Here is a 22,910-nt window from a genome sequence, read left to right on the forward strand (position 1 = left end):
TAGCTTCTACTTTATCCTCGGAAACTGGTGATATGACTCGGAGCCTTGTCTGATACTCGGATAGTTGTATTCGGGATAAATCATGGAGATGATGGCATGGCCAGGTCTTAGCTGTTTACTCTGCGTCGCGAGGTCCAATGAGAATCTCAGGTGGAATCCGGGAAGAAGTACTACTCATGCGAAGTAGCTGCTCCCAGAAACAGAGTCTAGTGCACTTTACAGAATCTAGAAACTACCCGTCTTAGGTACCATATAGGAAACCGCCAGTCATCCGATAAGGATGAATGCCATCGTGGAGATGTCAATCCCATCAACCCCTTTACCAATTTCAAGTAATCCCGATGAATACGACTTGATATGCCGCGAGGTAAATATTGGTAAGATCAAAAATTACAATAATAAGTCATCACAAGCCCCTCAGAGGATATGTGGATTTCGGAAAATATGATATGACCTAACAATCGAGATGTTACTTCCGTGACTGCTCCTGCATTGCATGCTTCCCACAGTAAAACATATCTTCCGCTTTTCGTATATTGACTCAGTACAAGCAGAGTGTGAACATTTTCTATTTTCTTCATCATTCAACCCCCACCCTTGTGTTTCCTGGCCATCCACATTGATGCCCATCTATACCCCTACAGCAAGCTCAGATTCCGACGACGACTCGCCCAAGATGGAGCTTGTATATTTCAGTAATGAGTTTCCAAGCGAGGACCTACAGAATCTCTTCCGTCAGCTACACAGTCATAGTAAGGACAAGAATCATCCGGTCTTAGCTTGCTTTTTAAACGAGGCTACATGGGCCGTCAAAGATGAAGTCCGGCGACTTCCAACTGAACTAAAGCAGCTTATCTCACCGTTTGAAACCATTCTAAGCTGGGCAGAAGATACTGAGCTCCGAGAAGGACTTATCTGTGGTGCCGTAGACGGGGTTCTCCTTACTGTCGTTCAACTGGCGACATATATTGGGTAGGTATCAATTTATTCCCACTTGACCTTTCATAGTATGTCACTAACATGATGCGATTAGATACGCTGAAAGTTACCCAGAAGAGCTGTGCGACCTGTCGAATACGTACCTTGCAGGTTTGGGTATCGGGCTTCTGGCATCGACTGCCGTTTCACTTTCGTCTACACTGGCTACTTTGCCACTGGCTGGCGCAGATGCAGTTCGTCTGGCCTTTCGCTTGGGAATCCATGTTCAAGGTGTTTCAGAGAATCTTGAAGCCCGAGATCTTTCAGAAAAGCCTGATACATGGGCATACGTCGTTCACAATGTGGACTCAGAGGCTGCCCAAAAAGAGTTGAATGTCATGCACTCACGGTTCGAGACACCAGAGACTGCCAAGCTCTTTGTCAGTGCAGTTAGTCGCACTTCAGTCACGGTGAGCGGGCCTCCAACTCGACTAAAAGCTCTCTTCAACAAGTCGGAATTTTTCCGTGGATCTAGATTCATTGCATTGCCAGTCTATGGCGGACTCTGTCATGCACCGCATATTTTCGGACATCAAGATATTTGGAGTATCGTCCATGGAAGCTCGTTAAACAGTATCAGCAGAAAGGCCTGGCCAGTGGTACCAGTGTACTCGACTAGTACAGGCTTACCATACCCAGCAAAAACCGCGGGAGAGCTATTCGAATCTGTTGTTGCGGAACTCCTTACCCACTCAATCTATTGGGACCGTGTCATTCTTGGGCTGGTTGACAGGGTCAAATGCATTGGGGCCTCCGAAGCAGTTCTACACTGCTTTGGCAATTCCATACCATTGAACGATCTGAATACTGCCTTGAAGGATGGTCTGCCGAAAACAAAAGTTCTAATCAATAACCTTATTCCGTGGATGTCCGAAATTTCGCCAACAGGCACTACCACTCGCAGCCCAGCACAGTCCAAGCTGGCTATCATCGGCATGTCCTGCAGAATCCCAGGTGGAGCAACCAATACAGAGAAGTTCTGGGAGCTTTTAGAGAAAGGCCTGGATGTGTCGAGACGGATCCCACCTGATCGGTTCGACATTGATACACACTTTGATCCTACTGGCAAAGAGCTTAACAAAAGCATGACGCAGTATGGCTGCTTTATCGATGAGCCCGGTTTATTTGATGCCCCTTTCTTTAATATGTCTCCGCGAGAAGCCCAAGTTGTCGATCCGCAAATGCGTCTAGCGTTGGTTACCGCGTATGAAGCGTTGGAGCGTGCGGGATACGTTGGTAATCGCACTGCTTCCACGCAGTTGCAACGAATTGGAACGTTTTATGGCCAGGCTGCTGATGACTATCGCGAGGTCAATCAAGGACAGGAGGTAAGTACGTACTATATCCCTGGTGGATGTCGTGCATTTGGTCCAGGCCGTATCAATTACTTTTTCAAATTTTCCGGTCCAAGTTACAGCATCGATACGGCATGTTCCTCGGGTCTCGCCGCTATCGAGGTGAGTTTGTACCCAGCATATTTATTGCTCAAAATCGCTAATCGCTTATTAGGTAGCATGCCAGGCTCTATGGAATGGCCAAGTTGATACCGCAGTGACTGGCGGTGTCAACGTACTGACTAACCCTGATGGCTTCACAGGATTGTGCAACGGTCACTTCCTTACCAAAGGACACAATGCATGCAAGACCTGGGATGCTACCGCTGATGGATACTGTCGAGCTGACGGTATCGGTTCTGTGGTGATTAAGAGGCTCGAAGACGCCGAAGCAGACAACGACAACATTCTAGGTGTTATTCTCGGCGCTGGAACCAATCATTCTGCTGAAGCAGTCTCAATAACTCACCCACACGCGGGTCATCAAGCATATCTCTCCCGCCAGGTGCTCCGCCAATCTGGAGTAGACCCATTAGACGTATCGTATATCGAGCTCCACGGAACTGGCACACAGGCTGGGGACTATGAGGAGATGAAGGGAGTCATGGAAGTATATGCGCCTCTCACCAAACGCCGTGGTAAAGATCAGCCGCTACACATTGGCTCAGTGAAAGCAAATGTCGGCCACGGTGAATCCGTCGCCGGAGTTACCTCGTTGATCAAGGTGCTTCTTATGCTCCAAAAGAACGCCATCCCACCGCACATAGGCATCAAAACAGAAATAAACCCTAAATTTCCCCGAGACTTTGACCAGCGCAACTTGAAAATCCCATTTGAAATGACCTCTTGGCCGCAGGTACCAGGGAAAAAGCGAATTTTGGCTGTCAATAACTTCGGTGCTGCGGGTGGAAACACGACAATGATCCTTGAAGAAGCACCAACTCGTGATATCGAAGAAAAGGATCTTCGTCGGACTCACATAATTGCCGTATCAGCCAAGACTAAGGGGTCCCTGGTGGGCAATATCGAGCGGCTAATTGCGCATCTCAATGCGCATCCAGATATCAACATCGCTGATCTTGGGTACACGACAACTGCACGCCGCCATCATCACAGCCACCGGATTGCAGTTTCTACTACAGATGTTAATCATCTAAAAAAGCATCTGGCCGCTAGCTTGGAAAAGACTGATTCCGTCAAGCCGGTAGGAAAATCTGGACCGCCACCAGTTGCTTTCACATTCACTGGCCAGGGAGCTTCGTACAAATCCATGAACCTAGACTTGTACAGAGACGTCCCCACGTTCCGAGAGACCATTCAGCATCTTGACTCTCTTGCCCAGGGGCAGGGATTCCCGTCTTTCATCCCCGCGATTGATGGATCACATCCTAAAGATTACGTACACTCTGCGGTAGTTACTCAACTTGCACTAGTCTGCACAGAGATTGCCTTAGCCAAGTACTGGGCCACTCTTGGAGTCAAGCCGGATGTTGTTATGGGCCATAGTCTCGGCGAATATGCGGCAATGCATGTCGCCGGTGTCGTGACAGCCAACGACACCATCTTCATGGTCGGACGCCGTGCCCAGATGCTGGAAGAACAATGCAAGATTGGCAGCCATAGCATGATGGCAGTGAGAGCGTCCCTGGCCCAGATTGCTGAGGTCTCTGCTGGCAAGCCACATACAATTGCTTGTGTGAATGGTCCCTCCGATACAGTGCTCAGTGGGGCCAAAGACCAGATGGACGAAATTGCAGCCATCTTAGAGGCTGCCGGATATCGATGCATCAAACTCGATGTTGCATTTGCCTTTCACTCCGAACAAACAGACCCTATATTGGACGACTTTGAAGCCATTTCGAAGTCCGGCGTAATATTCCAGGAACCAAAACTTCCTGTCATCTCGCCGCTGCTCGGAAGAGTGGTCTTTGATGGCAAAACGCTAAATGCCAACTACGTACGTCGAGCCACTAGGGAAGCGGTGAACTTCCTAGCAGCACTGGAGAACGCACAGAACGTCTCTACCGTGAGTAACGAGACTGTCTGGATTGAGATCGGGCCCCACCCCGTATGCACAGGGTTCGTGCGATCGACCATCCCATCAACCCAACTTACTATACCTTCGCTGCGCCGTGGTGAAAATAATTGGAAGACTATGTCGGAAAGTATGGCTGCGCTCCATCTTGCCGGGATGGATGTTAGTTGGAATGAGCTCCATCGACCGTTTGAAGGAAGACTCCGTCTCCTTGACTTGCCTACGTACGCCTGGAATGATAAGACATACTGGCTGCAGTATAACGGAGATTGGTGTTTGACGAAGGGTAACACATTCTACGACTCTGAGAAAGAAGTCACCAAGGCAAAGCTCATATCAAGTGCCCAAGTGACAAGCGAGGTTCAAACATCTACAGTGCAGCAGATTATCGAACAAGACTTCAACGGTTCTGCAGGTACTGTCGTTATGCAGTCAGATGTTATGCAGCCAGACTTTCTTGCAGCCGCGAACGGCCATCGTATGAACAATTGTGGTGTGGCTACATCGGTGAGTTTACTTGTTACTTGTCAACTTCCTACATTCCTATATTCCAAATCAACTAACCTGTATGTAGTCGATTCATGCCGACATTGCATACACTCTTGGTGGACATCTACACCACAAATTACGTCCAAAAACGAAGGAAGTGCACATGAATATTATAAATTTACACGTCACCAAAGGACTTGTAGCTCAGAGCAACACAAAGAAACCTCAATTGATTCGTGTGACCGCTACTACCGCTAATATCGACTTAGGAATTGTTGACTTAACGTGGCAAAACGTCGACAATGCCGGCAACGCTAGGGAATCTTTCGCAACAGCTCAGATAATATTTGGTAATGCGTCCGAATGGCTGTCTTCATGGGTTCCCATGGCACACTTCGTGCAGGGCCGGATCGAAACGCTTGAGCACATGGCGGCAACAGGTCAAGCAAGCCGGCTGTCACACAGCATGGCATACAAACTTTTTGCTAGCAACTTGGTTGACTACGCTGATAAGTACCGGGGTATGCAATCAGTGGTAATGTATGGACTAGAAGCGTTTGCGGACGTAGAACTCACCACCAAGGATGGTGGAGTATGGACTGTACCGCCATACTTTATCGACAGTGTGGCACACTTGGCTGGATTTACCATGAACTGTTCCGACACAATGGACACGAAGAATAACTACTGCGTGACGCCTGGGTGGAACTCGATGCGGTTTGCGAAACCACTGCTTCCAGGGGCCAAGTATCGATCATATGTCAAGATGATACCAACTGTCGAGGACCCTACTGTCTACTTTGGCGACGTGTATATCATGCAGGACAATGTGATCGTCGGTATGGTCGGAGGAATTCAGTTCCGTCGCTATCCACGTATTCTGCTTGCTCGGTTCTTCTCCCCTCCTGACAAGATGCCGGTGATGGAGGCCAAGGCGCCTGTTGCAAAATCTTCAGTGTCAACACCACAACCCGTGACAGAAGCAAAGCATCCTAGTGCGGCTGATAAGAGCGAATCTCTTCCGTCATCAGTAGAGACTATACCAGCAGAATCCAAACCGGTAGCAAAGGCGAACGTTGAATCAGCGGTGTCTTCCAACAGCATCACCACCAAAGCCCTCGCACTTATTGCCAAAGAGGCGGCTCTTGAAATCTCCAAGTTGGAAGATGACGCGAGTTTCTCTCACCTGGGTATCGACAGTCTGATGTCACTAGTCATCTCGGAAAAGTTCAGGACGGAATTGGATGTCAAAGTCAGCGGGAGTATGTTCTTGGACTATCCCACGATTGGCGATTTGCGTAAATGGCTGGAAGAATATTACAGTTAAGCGATATGAACTAGATATCATGATTGTGATCTCGCCTGGTACTGCATGTGATTAGAGTTTGCCCAGGTAGTGTACTTGCGTGGTTAATAATTGTCTACAAGCGATCCTACATCGTATGCTACGTCTAAACCCACACTTATCTGGCTACCTAGGTCATCATGAGAATGCGTCAATATCGCTATAAATATAAGTAGCTATTGTCCACAGGTGTTTCCAATAGAACGAATGCAAGTTGTCGCACGCCTTAGTCTCAAAGAGGTGAGATGACTCAAAAAGTAACCAGGAGGAATGAATTAAATTAGGTCCATGCATCTGATCCTCTTAATGGGGTTTTCTGGTAAGTGACTTCTGAGTGTTGCAAGACTCATATTATTCCCGAAAAATAGAGGTATACCAACAGGAAAGCTTGCACATGCACAATGAAGCCACGACGCACACAGGTATGCAGCAAATAAGTAATTATTTAAATAGGGGATCGTGTGCAATGGTCAATAGCAAGGCTAACCTGTAGGGGATGGAAAACCAATTATGAACAAGAAGGGAATGGTGGGCTCGACGAAGACACACCCTCCCCATAAATTACTTGGACTCCTGGCTGTGCAAAGATGATCTCTTGTTTCTCTACGGTTTTGCAACCGTTTCCAGTGTTAGCCACAAACATGTCGGGGTACGCTGACTCGAAAGAATCAGGACTTCCCTTGCCCCCTGTAATTGTAACATCGGCACAGTTCATGTACATTTCGCGATTTCCTTCGAGATTGAACCAAGTCCATGCAAAAAGAGCATCACCATCAGCAACATCACTGGGCATACTAAAGTTGTATGTTGACTCCAAGGGACAGCCCCCTTCGATGGACTCAATCACGTGGAATGAAGTGCCGTTGTCGTAGCTGAGTGACAACTGACAGGATCCTCCTCCATGCGTAGCCGAACCAGCTAGGCTGATGTTGTATTTCTGTCCTGCGGTGTAGGTGGTTATTGAGCGCCATGGAGTATTGGTGTGGTAGCCTTTGCAAGGAAAGTTGGAGCCTATTCATATTTCGTGCCGTTAGCTATATTCTCAATTATTCATTATATCCATATTCTGAGAAAAATGTATATACCATCCGTCTTCAATGGATCCGTCATTGAGTAGTCGGCCGAAGTTGCTTGAGGATCATATTTGCTGCGTAGAGGATACGGCCAGCTCATCTCCATGTGTGCGGACGTGATTCCGATGATCGTCAGGCTGATGATAGCATTGAAAATCATAATGAATATTATGTCGACTTCCAAATTAAAATATGTACTAATCCGAAAGGCATAAGAGAGACGGAAATCCGCTTGTGACAACGAAGATACAGAGCTGACGAACATGAAAGTTGAGAGACGAGCGTTCAATTTAAAGCTGACTTCAAGCAAGATTATAGCTATGATATCAGATTATAGACTCATTTAGGCTTGCCATTCCTTGAATTTTTAGGTGAGGGAACCCCATACATGAGGTCTAAGGAATGTCGCATTCCTTCAACATCTATCAAGATGCTCCTAGCTACCTAGGTAGGGACCCAAGTCCCTTAGCACGTCCAAACTTTACATGAAACCAACTTTAAAAAGAAGAAATGTTACAATTACTGTATAATTTCGCCGCTACAGAACTTCCGGAGGTTGACAGAAATACCGAATTAAGAAATTAGGGCTAATTTTCAAGGTTTGAAGCTCGCAAGGCAACCACACCATTTATTTTGATGGAGACGGCATACGTAACGTGCACATTCTTCCTAATGGTCTACACTCCACTGGTTAATCTTATCCCGATAGCCCTAAGAACATTGGATTAGTTAAGTTGAATAAGTAGTGCATACATAAGTTAACTGGTAGATCACTATTGCGGGTAATTTGTTGAATCTCGCAAGCCGTGGCGAGGTATGCTAACGCGTAAGTTAATAGCGATCAAGCGTGACACAACAACAGCTTCTATGATACGTTCTGTGATGTCTACTGGCCTGACCAGACGACCCCCAAACTATTGGCTTCCTTGCCTAAGTATTTTCTATCTAGACATGAAAGGAGAGTTCCCACTGGAATTAAGCTTCTCTAATGGAGTTTCTCAAGCTTTGCAATACGATATATTTAGTTTTATTCACTTCATTCGAGATACCTAAGCTAGTCATTGGTTGTTACAGTTGACTATCGCCATGAAACTTGCCATACTCCCCGATTCATTTGTCACTGAAGCTTCAGATCCATTTCGCTGTGCCTGAATGCCTTATAAATCTTACTGTGGGTGCATCTGCACTAGTACTAGTACGATAAGCTTCCTAACCCGGAATATGGGTTAATTGAGTAGTCTAAGTTGTCTCTCCTTCTTAAGATTTCTGACACCGACGCGTAAGGGATTCCTTGTGTAGTATCGGAACTTGCTATGTACTAGCACAAACTCAGTTAAGCTCAATACTCAAAGACGTCTTTATAGTGGGAAATATTGATATTGACCTAATTCTGCGCACTCTCTTCTATCCACATCTTGACGAGGTTGTTGGACACTATTTATGCTTGAGAATCCCATCTAGAAGATATCCAGACAACCTCAAATAGAAGATTCTCGATATAGAGCTGTAAAACTGATTCGTAGGCTCAATCTTGTGTCTTCAATTCTCGAATTTTCCTTGTATCATGTTTTAGGCTTTCCTTGATTAGGTAATAGCAATCCTGAATCCAAAAGTAGGGCTGTCGATATTGTGCCAAACCTGGGATCGGCAATTGTGTTTTTCCGGGGATTCACAGATTAGTAAGGTCGTCCAGAATGGGATTAGCGTATCAGATATCCAACACTATCCGGATCTCAACTGCACCCTCGCATCCAACACTTACAGTCACATATTTAACCAGGAGAGCTTATGATCTGAACACTTCTTTGGTCTCACATGCTTTCCATATTGCAGCATCACATCATCATTGGTTTATTAAGATTCAGGCAAATTACATACGCATCCCCCTCTTATGGATTGATCTCAGATCAAATACCAACAGTTTTGCCTGACAGACTGTTTGTGTTGGGAGGTATCTTTTATTAGACTGAACAACCTTAACAGCATGGCACCAGTTTCCTAGTGATTCGAAAAAGAACCTCAGTCTTCTTGGTTCTGAACGTTTCGTAATGTACTATTATTAACCGACTCCATCTCTCCAGCTATCGTACGGAGTCGACTTATAAAATTCTCGAGAATTAATTCTTGTACCTCGGCTGGCAAGCCTTTTATCTATCCCTCCAGATCATCGTATCTCGATTCAAGACCTTTCAAAAACTCAAGCACATCGCACCCCTTCGCTCTTGTGAGCTATCTGCGTCTATGGAAACTTCTTGACTGGTGTGATCCGAATTTGGACTTTCCGACTTCATAACATTGGCCATACGCCATGTTTACTTCCATTATACACAGCTTTAACAGTAAGTTTATCAACTCCTGCAATTTCTAGAGCTTTGAGGTTCCCGTTCTGAGCATTCTGTAGGGTTTCGTTAACTTCAGGGGCATTAAACTCAAGGGTCGAATGGTCATGACTATGGCCTTCGGTTGCGGACTTTTCAATAAGCACAAGTCCGGCGCGCTCTGTAACCTTGACCCTGGCAGGACAGGAATTAGGATTCGACTAGGTCGCTGTCTTTGCCGCTCCTCAGCCGGAGGCCCTTTGCTGGGCCTCCATAATCGACAATAGTAGTAGGTAGTAGTCGTTATTTTACTCTTGCAGTGTGTTGAGCTATTACGTACGTACATATTGTCAACGTATCTCCAGAGAGCATTGAACTCTGTAAATGTCATCTGTACCGGCGCGTCCATGTGGAATATTTGATCACGCAACTGGGAGAGATTTGCAGCAATGTCGCTGAATATCGGGAGAGGTTGACTTGGAGAGAACGCCATGGTAAGTAGAAGAATTTCAGAAATGCGATATAAAAATAGGCTCCTTTCTAGCAATTCCATGCGAAGGACTCCTTCACATGGAATTGCTGGAGTCTTGCACGGCGGTCTTTCGGAATGCGGAGAGTTGAAGTTGAGTATTTACAAAACCCATTGTATGGCGTATTGATACAATACGATACGGTATGGTACATGACTTGAGACCCTGAGATTTAACCTTCCCGCTAACCCCATCTTGACTTGCCTCCTTCTCTATCTCCGAACATTTCTTGAGCACATCGCACGAACAACAAGATCAATCTTCGTCATGGCCTCGTCTCGGGTTCCGCGGTTGCATACCTTGGTGAGAACCCAAACCCAGCTGTTCCAACTTCAACAAAGAAGATGGGCGCAAGTACACGATGTACGATTTCTGGCCACCCATCGAGATCCGCAACAAGTCTTGGATAGGTACAAGCACAAACTAGATCAAAAAGCAAAGCAGTATGCCACAGTCTACCCTTGAGACGCAGAAAAGTTAACACTGACCTAAATTGCTACTATTCTCTGAAGGGAAGGCCATGATTCGGTAGAGTCTCTCAAAGAAGCATACAAAGATAAGATTGCCGAATACCGTCGCAAAGCATCCACTGTCGCAACACCTGAGCCATCGCCAGCCTCTTCACCTACCTCCACAAAACCCTCCCCTTCATCTACACCTACACATCCAACCGCATCATCGCCGATTGCCGCAGCTGCCAGAGCAGCCACAGACTCAAATACGCCGGGCATTAAGCCACTGAGTTCCTATCTCAACCTCGAAAAGATCCTTACTCTCCCGCCGAAAGAGATCGAAACACTGTGGAGACTGCGACATGCGAATAATGCCCGCTCAATCTGCGCGGTGATTCCATTAGAGACCTACCAACGGATGGCGACAGCAGCGCGCTCGAATCCGCAATTCATCCTTCCTTTACCACGACAAAGCGGCAGCACACAATCAGAAGAATCGGCCGCTGTTGAAGGTGGCGCTGATATTCATTTCTTACAATGGGGATTTCATCCTCCCGCCGCTTCGTCTTCATCCTCTCTGCAGACAGCCAACACACATACCTCCACGGTCGTCTTCACGCACCTTGCGGCCTACAAACTGCACGGCTCATACGCGCAACCACATACAACAATCACTCACCATCTCGACCTGGCAGATGAGAAGGGATTGGTGCTTATGCACGGACAAGTCATGCCGGACAGTGGCGTGTCAGTCTCTGAGGCCAGTTGGCTGGTCAGTTGCGTGCAACGATTTTATGACTTTGACGGTGAAGGTAGCGGACGCAAAGGCGAGTTGTTGCGGATGTTTACACGTGGAGATGTAGAGGGTTTCAAGATCGAGGACCTAGTCAGTGAGACAGAGACACTTTCCTAGATGTATATAAATTCAGCTCTGCTTTATGTTGGAAAACAATCCTCCTGCTTGACGGAGCACGATATGTACAATTATTATTTTGAATGTAAGATATAGGGGTGTCGCCGAGTGTAATATTATCTCAAGTCCCAAAGTCCCTAAAACCTTTATTTAGCACATCGGATCGTAAGATATGTTATGTCAGAAGCAATATAATAATATTCCAAAGATCTACCAGATAAATCAATAGAGGTAGATACCGAATACAAATATATACACTGAAGGGAACAAACCCGACCACGAAAGGAAAAACAGTAAGACATCCGTCAAAACAGCCAAAAGTCTGGAGCCTTAACGGAATGAATATGAATATGTTGAGTTAGGGTATCTTTAGTAAATGTAAAAGGTATAAAACACCGAACAGGTGCTACCAAAGGATGCGTGTGGCATTTCCGATGCAAACACAATGCTTCCTACTGATTCAGTCAATGGCATAATCCACAATAAATTCCCGGATATAGTCAAAGTAGTTGGGCTCTGCGACACTGTCGTTGTGGCCACCATTGGGTAGTTCACGCCAGAGTTTGGTTTCGGCTTTACATAATTCATACAGTCGCAACATATGCGAGGGACTGCCGTCGATACCGTCAGTTCGTTTCAGAAATCTTGAGTGTTTCAGGAAAGGACCTACGGGATCATTTCATCTTTCAGCCCGCTCAAGAAAAGAATGGGGATCTTCTCTATTTTTGGGAGCACATCTTCGCTGCTCCAATATTGATGACATAGACGGGCAAGGTAGCGAGCAGGAGGAAAAACCCTAAGAAAATTAGTATTGCATGTAAGTCTGGGCGAGCGGATTTGAGTGGCACGTACGATGGGATGAGTTTACGAATACACAGAAACGTATTCTCCAGGATGAGACCTGCGATAACTCCCTTTTCCAGGTTTCTGGCCACAAGGTTGATAGCGACCGCACCGCCCAAACTCTGACCGTACACTACAATCTTTGTATTTCTTGTCTCTGCTCGGTTTCGTAGGTAATCCAGGGCGGTTTGTGAGTCAATATTCAGGCCTCTTTCATCTGGGGTCCCCGTGGACAGCCCGTATCCGCGGTACTCAAGCATGAACACATTGCAATTTAACGCCTTCGTCAACACTTTTGCGATTGGTATTCGATGGCCAATATTGCCGGCGTTGCCGTGGAACATCAAGATCGTGACGTCGCGAGCAGCGTTCTTGTTCGACGGCCGAATGAATAAAGCATTTAACGATTCGCCGTCAGGAGTCGGGATGTGAAGGTCCTCATAATCGGATATGCCAAAGGAAGATGCCTTTGGAACGTTTGTACGAGCATCCACTGGTACGGTTCGCGGATATATTATTTCACTAGCAATAAGAGACAAGTCAATGTCATGTCCTGTATCTAACACAGGAGTACCAATTGAAACGCGCGAGGAAAGGTGCACGTACTTTTGTTTGAAGTATAATAAACTACTCGCAATTACTGCTAGTCCCGATGAAGCCAGCATTGGGAGTCGCAGGAACTGCATGGCATTGCCAGCCATGGTCGCAACGTTCCATTGCGGCGGTGGGGGAGGGGATTCCGACATTATGATCAAGTATTTGTCAATAGACTGTATTTCCAAGTAGCGCAATGGTCCCGTATAAGATCAAGGGTCCAAAAGAAACGTTCGGAAGGCAAGACGCTTGTTGCGAGATTCGTCGTGTCCTATTTACTACTCCGAATCACTACTTAGCAGGAGCATTGCGCGGAGAGTATCCGGCTCGCGTGATTGCGGTCCAAGAGCCGGCTGTAGCAGATCCGATCAGGGAGAATGGAATCAATGGATTGGGTACAGAAAGTACCTAACGGCAGTGAGCGTGAGAATATGGATTATTCGATGATAGCCCAAGAAATGAATGACTCCGATGCTTCAATATGAAGAGAGACCTGATGGGAGTACGGAGCAGCCGTTGCAAGATGGCAACAGTCTAGTCCCAGATTGGCTAGTGCATCGCACCCGAAACAGACTAGCCACATTATGTCGAACGCTTATTGGTAGCTACTCTGATCCAATCACAAGCTTTACGTGCCGACCGCCTTAGTAGCTTGCCTTGTTGGCTGCCTCAGAGCTTCACACCAATATTGCACTCCATCACATCGTCCACTCATCCAACACCAGACTGTCAAACAGTTACTCGCAACCCTTCTTTGAAAGCATCGTTTATTTCCGAGCTTTATAGATAATAGTGCAGACACACAGGATGATCTCGAACGCTAGCGGCTCTCTAGGGGAAGGTAAGAAAGCTCTCGCATTCGATGGAGCTACGATAGGTTACCAACTGACACTGTGATTAGATGGCATACACGTCGACATGAATCATTTGAAGAAGGGCGAGGTTAAGTAAGTTTCTATCAGCAAGAAATTATCAATGTGGACGCTGGCTAACGCTTACAATAGCCTAGGTACCTCGATGTAAGCTACCCGTTCATACATCCTTTGGTCGAACAAGCTAATCAATATCCGCAATGTAGTATGGCAATCAATTTCAAGGACGGCGTTATCCTCGGAGCAGACAGTCGAACAACCACCGGTGCATACATCGCCAACCGGGTGACAGATAAGCTTACACAAGTCCACGACACTATCTGGTGCTGCCGATCTGGGTCAGCTGCGGACACGCAAGCGGTCGCCGATATTGTTTCGTACCATCTCAACATGTACGGTATCGTGAACAACGAGCCACCAAGCACACAAACAGCGGCTGCTCTGTTCCAGGAATTATGCTATGACAACAAGGACCAGTTAAGGTAAGCAGACAAATAATCCATCACGAACAAGGTGACACCGAGAAAGAGACTGATTCGTGGGCAAACCCTACAGCGCAGGAATTATCATTGCCGGATACGACCGACGACACGGCGGCCAGGTATACTCAATCCCTCTAGGCGGTTCCCTCCATAAACAAGCGTATGCCATTGGTGGCTCCGGATCTACCTACATTTACGGATACTGCGATGCGAACTGGAAAGAAGGAATGACGGAAGAGGAGGGCGTCAACTTTGTGAAGAGTGCCCTGAGCGAAGCGATTAAATGGGACGGAAGCTCCGGTGGTGTGATTCGTTTGGTTGTGCTTACAGCCAAAGGTGCAGTTCGTCACCTATATCTGCCCGACAATGGATATACCGGTCCAGGGCCTGCCAGATAGACGATTGTTGTTCTATAGACCAATCGTACCAATCATTGAGTCCAATTCTCTTATTTCTCTTCTTATTCAGCACGTAGACGCGAGTAAGATGTCCAACGTTCTGGATGTGTTTTCCGAGCCTCATCCAGAATAAATGTGACAGCTTTTACAATCCCATCTGCCATCGATAGCAGACATTGAAAGTAGGGTCTCGAGTAGAGCTCCCGCTAGGAGCCGTACACTGTCGTGAGTGTACATGGAGTTAAGAGCCGGTGAGCAGCTGTAATATGACGGCCGTGACGTGACAATTGTATGATTAACCATTTATTACCAAGCTGAAATACGCTGTACTGTAATCATAAATCAACATGCGTCCCTTCGCCACCTGCTCCGTCGCTGTCCCGTCATTCGTCCGGCACTCTCCGTACGATACGGTATTTTACGGTATTTGGGCCGTGACTTCTTACGCAAGTAGACAACGTACGGTCTAGCCGGCGATTGAGATCTTCAACTGGCGATAATCGATCTGTTGCTTTCGTTTTCTCTTTTGTAGTTTTCTTCATCAATTAGTCGATAACTGCTGCTAGGTTTCATCAATTGATCGATCGCTATGCGAAAGTTCTAAGCAACGCCGAACGGCCCGTATATCTAAGATACCTACATGGTTGAGGATATATACATGCTATATATATATATCTATGGTTCGATTGACAGTGTGAGCATTGGGCACACACACCATCTATCTCTTTTGCTCGGATAGCCCAACGGAAGTCACATTAACATATTATCTCTGTACCTCATCTACCCGACTGTTAAAGAATTGACCAACTACAACCGAGGACGTTCGAGCCCAGTGAACCAGATTGAACTTGACGCTATTCCAACGCAATCTCTCCATCCCACCAAGCATCAGATTTGGATACTTTGAAGCGAAAAAGAGTACACAGCTCTGCGCAAAAAACCCGAAGACACCAGTTATCCCATCGGTCGAAGCCACAATCTTCCCTCGGTTTGCAACCTGACGACACCCTGGTATTCGGTTTCCATAACCCCAAAGCAAGCGACTTCACCACGTGAACCGAACCGATATCGAGCACAAGCTCATGCTCGTCCCTGTCCTCGAGTTCAACTACTAATAAAAAAGCGAAAAGAAAATGGTTCTGTTAGGGGATAGCCCATACTGAAGTTGCTGTGACGTTGCGTTGCGGACTCTCGGACTGGCCCAGCTCCAAGGCTGCAAGGCTCCCAATCCCGACTGAGTAAGTGAGGTCGCTAATTCTCGTTCCGGCAACTACCTCCCCTTGCCTGACCTCACCTTTGCTTTGGCTTCACGAAAGAAAAGCATCTCATCAAGATACGCTACACTTTATACAGACTACAATACGCTCACCCGGATCTCGTTCCCAGCTTCTTGTATACAGTCACAGACTTGCATTGCCCGCTCCCGCCACTCAATTCTCTTATATCTTCCATCCCGCATTCTTGTTTTTCCCCTCCTCACCGAGCCCCCGCCTCTTCTCATCGCCTTCTGTTCAGCATTTTATAATTACACGTTCACTGCATGGCCAGCCGGTCCCGCTTTGTCTTCAACAGAAAAGCATCGGTATCTGGTAGCTCGCTACTGTTCGGGGATTCTTCCTTTACTACTTGTTTCTCTTATCGTTTTATTAGCCCGCAATACTGATATGGGCTTTGATATCACTAGCCCAACCACGGCGTCGGATTACGTTCATCGCGCCGTCAATTTACGACGGATCCACCATGCTTGGAAGAAACAGTACGATAAACCGCGTCGTCAATCCCTCAGAACTGTCGTATCGCTCGTCGCCTGTGCATCCAGCAATAGCGCAACAGCATAATTACTATCATCCATCATCCGCCACTCTTGACTCCAGAGAGACCGCTTCTCCGACCTATTCAACAATCACACCGTCCGCTCCTTCTTCAGTTGCGTCGCATACACCCCCGTACTCGTCTTCATCACCGCCGTCGCATGATGTACCAGCATATGTACAATCTCTACCTCATCAACCATACAACAGCAATCACCGCCCTTACCAACAGTTCTCTGACGCTCCATCCTCCACGATGACCGCAGCATCCTCCAGAGAAGCTGGCAACCCTGAATCCACAATGGTAGGAGCCAATTCGCGATACTATCCCCCAGATTATCAAGCTCATCCTTCTGGTGCGTCCTCCGCTGGCCACTCCGGGCCAGTCCACATGTCTGCAATATCCAATATACCCTCTCCTTCGTCGCCACAGCTGCATCCCACCCACCCGTCAACGCGATCGTTAGGGAGTTCAGAGCCAGCTTCGCCTAGTCGAATCAAAGTCCGTTCTCTGTCGCACATTCAAAGCTTTGCTAGTGAAGAATTCTTAGAACAATCTGAGCAGTCGAGAAGAGGGACTGGTGGCAGGCCGTCGGAGCTCACTCGTCAATATGAAATCAGCTCAATGCCGGTGGCGGACATCATTGAAATGGTCGCGGGCTTACTGACAAAGATTACTGCAACGAATGATATGCAGCATGAACATATTCATCGTCATATCCCTCCTCCCGACGGCACTGCTAACCTGAGTGCGCAAGCCAGCAGTGTGCTTGCTTTTCACGGCAAAAATGTGCCATCCATCACCATTCTTAATTATCTCGCGCGAATACACAAGTACTGCCCCACGACGTACGAAGTATTCCTCAGTCTGCTCGTCTATTTCGATCGAATGACGGAGATGGTGAACAGCCGACCTGTCCACCGTAGACGAATCAGGCTCGAGCCCACATCCACACGACCTCATTTCACATCGGCCGCGACACATGGACCTTCGAGTGGTTACCCGTCAGTAGTCACACCGCCATCTTCCAGCGGAATCACAGCACAAGACTTGAAATCTTCCGAGACCTCCGTCCCTTCGTCTTTACAGCTGGATGATGAAGAGGAGGAAGAGTTGACCAACTTTTTTGTTGTTGACAGTTTCAACATACATCGACTAGTTATTGCTGGTGTCACTTGCGCCAGTAAATTCTTCTCTGATGTCTTTTACACCAATTCTCGTTATGCCAAGGTATGTCTATAACTTTGCGAAAGCATATACCTGATCCAGTATGCCGCTGACCAGCTATTAATGTATCTTCGCCGTAGGTTGGAGGACTCCCTCTTGTCGAACTGAATCACCTTGAACTTCAATTCCTTCTCCTCAACGATTTTCGGCTAGCAGTACCGGTTGAGGAACTCGAAGCATACGGAACGATGTTGGTTGAGTTTTATGCACGAGAAGTAATTGCTCAGCAACAGCAAGCTGTCCAAGGCAATATACCCAATGCGATAAATTACCCAGGCCGGGAACATCAGCGTCATCACCACCGTCGCGATGGGTCCGAATACGGGCAGGCGCCAACACCACCTCGGACGTGACGGAGCACCCATTCATTGACTCCACTCGGTGGAGACGAGTCAATCTTTCGGTGGTCCTTTTCTTTTATATATGAGCGTATACAACGTGCCTCTTTTCACCGATCAGTTACATGAATCCGCATCAACATAGAACGGACGTGGGAGTTTTTGTTTTTCTTGCCCCGTTTTTATCTGTTTCCATCAATTGGCTCATACACTTTCTTCTTATCATTGCACCTGTTTCTGGCGAAGCGGATTCTTCTATGTCGCAGTCTAGGTACGTGGATATTTTTTGTGTATGTATTTGTGATGGGGATACATTTGTCTTATTGGGTCCTTGATAACGATTAGTATTATGTGTATGTCCTCCGTTCCTCCGCTTGTACGGTATTGATCTCACATCGTCTCTTGGGTTGCACCTCGTTACGCGTCTCGTAAGATCCGGCCAGTTCACGGAATACTAATATTAGCGTAGCGCAGTATTGAACGTATCTATACATAATACTCTCGTCGGAATGGAAGCGTTCCTCCGAAGTTGTTTTCTCACCTTGATCGCACCCATCCCGATATCAAGTAATTACACACCGCAGTCACAGCCCGATTCAACACTCAGCGCCATTATCGACTGACTCTATATCGCTAGTTCTCGCTAATCACTCATGTAGCGATACAGATTGGCTGAGTCCTACGGCAACGAAATCAGCCAACCAAGTGGTGGATAGTTGCTTTGAAGCTATTCCCACAACCTAAATGCTACGTCGTTGACCTCTGAGTGATCATGTCTGTGGAAAAGTGCCGTTTTCTCCTCTCATTTATCCAACATTATTGTGAAATTGGTCTTCAGTATCCAATTTCTAGACCCTACGGATGGATCAATCAATTGATACACTCTACCAATTAATACACCACTTTCTCGAAATAAAGTTAATAGGAAACTCCCTATGAGCATAGTCCAGAGTTAGGCTTCGCCAGTCCCAAGAATTCATGAACTCCTACTTCTCTTTGATATAATCATCGCGTATAGGATCAACCTGCCTCTTTGCCTGAGGCACAAAGTTGAGATATATGACGAACAGAGCTCCAACACTCCAGAACGCCGTTGCGACGCTATAGAACCATGGTTCACCATGGCTCATAGCAGCAGCAAGCTGTGCAAACGGCCCAATTGTGCCACCGCAAATAGCTGCAGCCATGAGTGAAGCAGCAGTCTTTGCATGTTGCGCTGTTCCACGCATGGACATTGCAAATATGGTAGGAAAGATACAATTCTCAAAGAAAAAGACTATCATTGTCATGGCATCAGCAGCTAGACCGGTCGTATGCATGCAAAGCGCTCCGACAACGATCAGACCGATATATAAGACGATAGCGTCCATCGAGGCTTCAATAATCGCCACATTGTTAGCGCTGTTAATAGACATCCAATTATGAACAGACAACCCCCGATGGATTCAAAGTCACTTGCCCGAACAGATGAGCTTACGCGTACACAGTTAGTCAGCCTTCTCCCAGTAAAAATAGGCTTGAAACATGGAAATGGTCCTGTGGACGAGAATCAAGAAAGTGTAGCATACCTTGGTCTAGTGAATTTCACATAGTCGGTGAAATTCACAAAATGTGCCTCTTGTCCTGCTTGATAAAAGAACTGGGAGCCGATCCCCATTGCCATAGTAAAATAACAAGTTCGCATATTCCATACTTTGGCACGGTTTTCAGGGCGCTGAGCAGCTAATTGCCTCAAGTCATCATTCGGAGCCTCCGGAAGAGGAAGGTAATAGAATAATACTGAGAGGAGCACTGATATAAAGGCGATAATTAGATATGTCCACTGTGCGTTAACCACATCGGTAGTATCCTTAGCATTCTTGAATAAGAATCTCCTTGCCAGCTCCGTAGCAGACACGTTGCCCATACCCTGGAAGGATTGGGCGAGACATAACCGAATTTCTGAATATTCGAGCGGCCCACATATAGCAACGAAAAGATTTGCTGTCGTCTCTAACACGACCAACCCGAATGCTACCACCATGTTGGATACGATGAAAGTTGGTAAAGAGCCGAGGACGGCGGAAGGCCAGAAAAGAAGCGCTCCGCAAGCGTATATGTAAAGTCCGGCGATGAGAGCATCCGCAAACCCCAACTTGTTTAAGAATAGCCGCCCCAGGAAGATGCCTCCAAGTAAGTAACCTCCATGGTAGGCAGCATGAAGTCCCCTGGTTGCCCACGGGCTCAATTCAAGTAGCATTCCAAATTTGATATTAAGGATACCAATGAGGCCGTATGAAAAACCCCATAAGAATAACAGTGTTGCGATTAGCACGTTGTGAGGTAAAGATTCCTTCTGAGTTAGTTTCGGCATTGATGCTGGTCTCATGTTCAATACGTTGATAATTGGAGGTTCGTCTTCGAATGCATCACCAGTTCCTTTCTTAGAAGTTCCGTAGTAGGGAGGGACTGAACCGAGCCACGAGAGGCTTCATGCTTGGGATACAGGCACAAATGAGAGTTGTATTCACTTCCATAGTGGATCACATGAATGCGAACGCGGGCAGACCCTAACATTTCAAAATAGCTGGTTAACACACGTAGCCGAAGAACGTCGAAAACAGAATATTGTTAGGACTAACGAACAAGTGTAATCGCCGGCGATCAGCTGCCCTATATTAGTTACTTGTTTGTTTTTGAGCTCGATTATTGCGGTATGCTCTAGGAACCCGATGCGGATGACGTCTACTATGATCACAAAAATCGCGGCACCGAAAGTGAATACCAGTATCAGCTTTTGTCGGAACGGTAGGGTCATTCGAGTTAAGAGCGGAATAGAAGATAATATTGCAAGGCGACGAAGCCAGGAACGTCGGAAAGATGCCAACACAGTGCTCTTTCAGGGTGTCGAACTTGAACGCTGCCAAGATTGGATGGAGCTTTTGGCGGTCATAGAGGCCGAGTCCTGTGGAATATGTAAGCTTATATGCGTGATTCAACTGGAAATGTCCGGTGCCATTGAGAAACTTACATAAAAGACCTGAAGCAAATATGTTGCCTTATTAAGGGGAATCTCATTTTGTTGCTTGATGTCTTCTTCGTGGAGCCCAAAACCCTTCCCGATTGCGAAGAAGACGGATACTACCAGGCCGAAGTCAAATAACTGTTTCCATTATCATTAGCAGTGCACAGCTCCGGTACCCTGGGTGGTCATATTACCCATGCTAAAATCATCAGATAGTCAGCTAACCTAACCTTCTTCACCACAAACAAGCATGAACAAAAGTAGAGGCCAACGAAGATGCTGGCCAAAGAGAAGAAGATCACTGATACTGTTAGAATGACAGCTTGGCGTCTTTCCATTCTTTATGACTGACATAGTCTGTGGGAGCATGGCTCTCCTGGGACTGATCTATGGTGAGTATACGGACAAGAGAAGATCGCAGAAACAGTAGACCAAGCGCGCCTCGATGGTATTCCTCCACGTATATGATGGCGAAGGCGGCATTCGAAGCGATTGACATGATAGCCATTGGAGGCGGCTCGATGGTGGCGTTCAAGCTCACTCTGAGTTAGGTTGCCATGGCCTCTCACCTTGAGCGCTAGGTACTGGACGATAAATGTCCTAATTAGGAAATTTCTTCCTAAAAAGGAAATTCGGGATTTAGTCTCGCAATGCTATCTCAGTCTATTCTCCAATTTTGTGGGAATAGGAACAACAGTTCAGTCACCCATATGAAAAGACTTGAAGACTGAGGATTCAGTGAAATCGAGTTCAGTATACTACGTACTACGTAAGTGTTAAGGAAGGACTAGGGCTACTGCCCTAACTTAACACTGTTCTGGGCGGATGGCAAATTGAAAAGGGGCAAATCTATGTTGGCGGTCGTGTCACAGCTAACGATTTGCATACAACTTCCGTTAAATGAGATGAGCAAGACACTTGATACCGTTCGCCAGCATGAAGTTTACAGTTGGCTGTTACTCAGAAGGTTCTTTGCGGTTTGCGGGGCAATTGATATTGATACAGAACGGGATCGGAATGTTGTACCAAAACCTGTCAAAGTTGTTAACCGTCACCAGGCATACACATCTCATAGGTACCTAGGTAGTTGCTACTTCTGAGGCCATATGACGAATCTGCTCTGCCGTTCTCGGAATTGCGATAACAACAGCACATCGACGAGGGTGTAACTCAGGCTTCTGAGGTTTGAGTAACGTAAAGTCAAATGCTTATCTGCGTGGAAAGAAGATTTTCGATGGGATTCCTAGACGACTCCGTAGAGCGCGTGTCAAGGTTCCGTGAGGACTTACGGAGTCGGTTGTTCTACGCTCGAAATGCCGGACTGAATGAAATCGATGATTGTTATTCGTCTCCTATTATTTACATGATCGAAGAGTTTCCCACCGCAGCTATGCCTCCTCTGAGCGTGTCGATATACGACATAGTCAATGGGGTACATGCTGTGCAGATACATGACGGAGACCAAAAGCAAATACATAAACTTCAAAAGCCGAAAAGGAGAAAGACAATAAACACATGGAACATGGCATAGTGGCAAAGACAAATAACAGAAGCTCAAGCAAAGGAAAACGAGAATTTTTTTTTTTTGGAGATTTCTTCTGAAATGAGCAAGCGATCAAGGGGGAGGAGGTGAAAAGAGAACACAAACACAGAACAAGAACAGAGAACGAGGCACCAGAATAAAGAACCAGAATGAAGAACGAAAACACAGAAAGGGGTTTTCTTTATAGGCAGTTCCTTCATTTCAAATTTTTTGTGCTTTTCTTCTTTTCATGAGATGCAAAACACGAAGGTAGACAAGTGAAAACGAGAAGCAGATAAAATCAAGGCAAGTCGCAAAGGCATGAGAGCACACAAAACTAAACGAGATTTT

The 22,910-nt window shown here is 46.6% G+C and overlaps 8 protein-coding genes across 9 annotated transcripts; 4 read left to right on the plus strand and 4 right to left on the minus strand.

Moving 5' to 3' along the window:
* Window positions 1-622: 622 nt before the first annotated feature.
* Window positions 623-6,202, plus strand: TSTA_126190 (polyketide synthase, putative; the record flags this gene model as incomplete). Its single annotated transcript, XM_002482857.1, has 4 exons — window positions 623-972; window positions 1,034-2,435; window positions 2,488-4,854; window positions 4,922-6,202. 4 exons carry the CDS (start codon window positions 623-625, stop codon window positions 6,161-6,163), a joined length of 5,361 nt encoding a protein of 1,786 aa, XP_002482902.1. The 3' UTR covers window positions 6,164-6,202.
* A 461-nt stretch (window positions 6,203-6,663) lies between these two features.
* TSTA_126200 (endoglucanase, putative) lies at window positions 6,664-7,414 on the minus strand (the record flags this gene model as incomplete). The annotated part of the gene is made up of 2 exons (XM_002482858.1): window positions 6,664-7,192; window positions 7,267-7,414. 2 exons carry the CDS (start codon window positions 7,412-7,414, stop codon window positions 6,690-6,692), a joined length of 651 nt encoding a protein of 216 aa, XP_002482903.1. The 3' UTR covers window positions 6,664-6,689.
* A 2,127-nt stretch (window positions 7,415-9,541) lies between these two features.
* TSTA_126210 (uncharacterized protein) lies at window positions 9,542-10,065 on the minus strand (the record flags this gene model as incomplete). The annotated part of the gene is made up of 2 exons (XM_002482859.1): window positions 9,542-9,767; window positions 9,917-10,065. The coding sequence occupies 2 exons, from the start codon at window positions 10,063-10,065 to the stop codon at window positions 9,542-9,544; spliced, it is 375 nt and encodes a 124-aa protein (XP_002482904.1).
* A 251-nt stretch (window positions 10,066-10,316) lies between these two features.
* On the plus strand, window positions 10,317-11,606 carry TSTA_126220 (F1F0 ATP synthase assembly protein Atp11, putative). The gene is made up of 2 exons (XM_002482860.1): window positions 10,317-10,545; window positions 10,615-11,606. The coding sequence occupies exons 1-2, from the start codon at window positions 10,370-10,372 to the stop codon at window positions 11,465-11,467; spliced, it is 1,029 nt and encodes a 342-aa protein (XP_002482905.1). The 5' UTR covers window positions 10,317-10,369; the 3' UTR covers window positions 11,468-11,606.
* Window positions 11,607-11,641: 35 nt separating this feature from the next.
* Window positions 11,642-13,193, minus strand: TSTA_126230 (BEM46 family protein). Its single transcript, XM_002482861.1, has 4 exons — window positions 12,917-13,193; window positions 12,320-12,832; window positions 12,138-12,263; window positions 11,642-12,078 (listed from the first exon to the last, which is right to left on the minus strand). The coding sequence occupies exons 1-4, from the start codon at window positions 13,054-13,056 to the stop codon at window positions 11,928-11,930; spliced, it is 930 nt and encodes a 309-aa protein (XP_002482906.1). The 5' UTR covers window positions 13,057-13,193; the 3' UTR covers window positions 11,642-11,927.
* A 390-nt stretch (window positions 13,194-13,583) lies between these two features.
* On the plus strand, window positions 13,584-14,711 carry TSTA_126240 (proteasome component Pre3, putative). The gene is made up of 5 exons (XM_002482862.1): window positions 13,584-13,745; window positions 13,806-13,851; window positions 13,909-13,923; window positions 13,983-14,258; window positions 14,332-14,711. The coding sequence occupies exons 1-5, from the start codon at window positions 13,712-13,714 to the stop codon at window positions 14,654-14,656; spliced, it is 696 nt and encodes a 231-aa protein (XP_002482907.1). The 5' UTR covers window positions 13,584-13,711; the 3' UTR covers window positions 14,657-14,711.
* Window positions 14,712-15,541: 830 nt separating this feature from the next.
* On the plus strand, window positions 15,542-18,440 carry TSTA_126250 (cyclin-dependent protein kinase complex component, putative). Of its 2 annotated transcripts, XM_002482863.1 has the most exons (3): window positions 15,542-15,894; window positions 16,341-17,698; window positions 17,776-18,440. In XM_002482863.1, exons 2-3 carry the CDS (start codon window positions 16,397-16,399, stop codon window positions 18,046-18,048), a joined length of 1,575 nt encoding a protein of 524 aa, XP_002482908.1. In that variant the 5' UTR covers window positions 15,542-15,894; window positions 16,341-16,396; the 3' UTR covers window positions 18,049-18,440. The 2 variants fall into 2 exon arrangements, with proteins under 2 accessions (XP_002482908.1, XP_002482909.1); XM_002482864.1 differs by lacking the exon at window positions 15,542-15,894 and having other exon boundaries at window positions 15,966-17,698.
* A 560-nt stretch (window positions 18,441-19,000) lies between these two features.
* On the minus strand, window positions 19,001-20,386 carry TSTA_126260 (uncharacterized protein; the record flags this gene model as incomplete). Its single annotated transcript, XM_002482865.1, has 2 exons — window positions 19,001-19,434; window positions 19,602-20,386. 2 exons carry the CDS (start codon window positions 20,384-20,386, stop codon window positions 19,020-19,022), a joined length of 1,200 nt encoding a protein of 399 aa, XP_002482910.1. The 3' UTR covers window positions 19,001-19,019.
* Between the last annotated feature and the right edge of the window lie 2,524 nt (window positions 20,387-22,910).

Source organism: Talaromyces stipitatus, genomic scaffold (assembly GCF_000003125.1).
Source record: "Talaromyces stipitatus ATCC 10500 scf_1105507295555 genomic scaffold, whole genome shotgun sequence".
NCBI lineage: Eukaryota > Fungi > Ascomycota > Eurotiomycetes > Eurotiales > Trichocomaceae > Talaromyces > Talaromyces stipitatus.

What these genes read in the sequence shown, in the direction of transcription:
- TSTA_126240 (XM_002482862.1), top strand. Translation starts at nt 13,712, where the DNA reads ATGATCTCGAACGCTAGCGGCTCTCTAGGGGAAG. An exon ending in TAGCGGCTCTCTAGGGGAAG is followed by an intron (nt 13,746 to 13,805) that starts GTAAGAAAGCTC and finishes CACTGTGATTAG; the next exon opens with ATGGCATACACGTCGACATG. An exon ending in GACAACAAGGACCAGTTAAG is followed by an intron (nt 14,259 to 14,331) that starts GTAAGCAGACAA and finishes CAAACCCTACAG; the next exon opens with CGCAGGAATTATCATTGCCG.
- TSTA_126250 (XM_002482863.1), top strand. Translation starts at nt 16,397, where the DNA reads ATGCTTGGAAGAAACAGTACGATAAACCGCGTCGTCAATCCCTCAGAA. An exon ending in CCAATTCTCGTTATGCCAAG is followed by an intron (nt 17,699 to 17,775) that starts GTATGTCTATAA and finishes TCTTCGCCGTAG; the next exon opens with GTTGGAGGACTCCCTCTTGT.
- TSTA_126220 (XM_002482860.1), top strand. Translation starts at nt 10,370, where the DNA reads ATGGCCTCGTCTCGGGTTCCGCGGTTGCATACCTTGGTGAGAACCCAA. An exon ending in CTAGATCAAAAAGCAAAGCA is followed by an intron (nt 10,546 to 10,614) that starts GTATGCCACAGT and finishes TATTCTCTGAAG; the next exon opens with GGAAGGCCATGATTCGGTAG.
- TSTA_126230 (XM_002482861.1), bottom strand. Translation starts at nt 13,056, where the DNA reads ATGTCGGAATCCCCTCCCCCACCGCCGCAATGGAACGTTGCGACCATG. An exon ending in TTATTATACTTCAAACAAAA is followed by an intron (nt 12,833 to 12,916) that starts GTACGTGCACCT and finishes TCTTATTGCTAG; the next exon opens with TGAAATAATATATCCGCGAA. An exon ending in ATTCGTAAACTCATCCCATC is followed by an intron (nt 12,264 to 12,319) that starts GTACGTGCCACT and finishes TAATTTTCTTAG; the next exon opens with GGTTTTTCCTCCTGCTCGCT.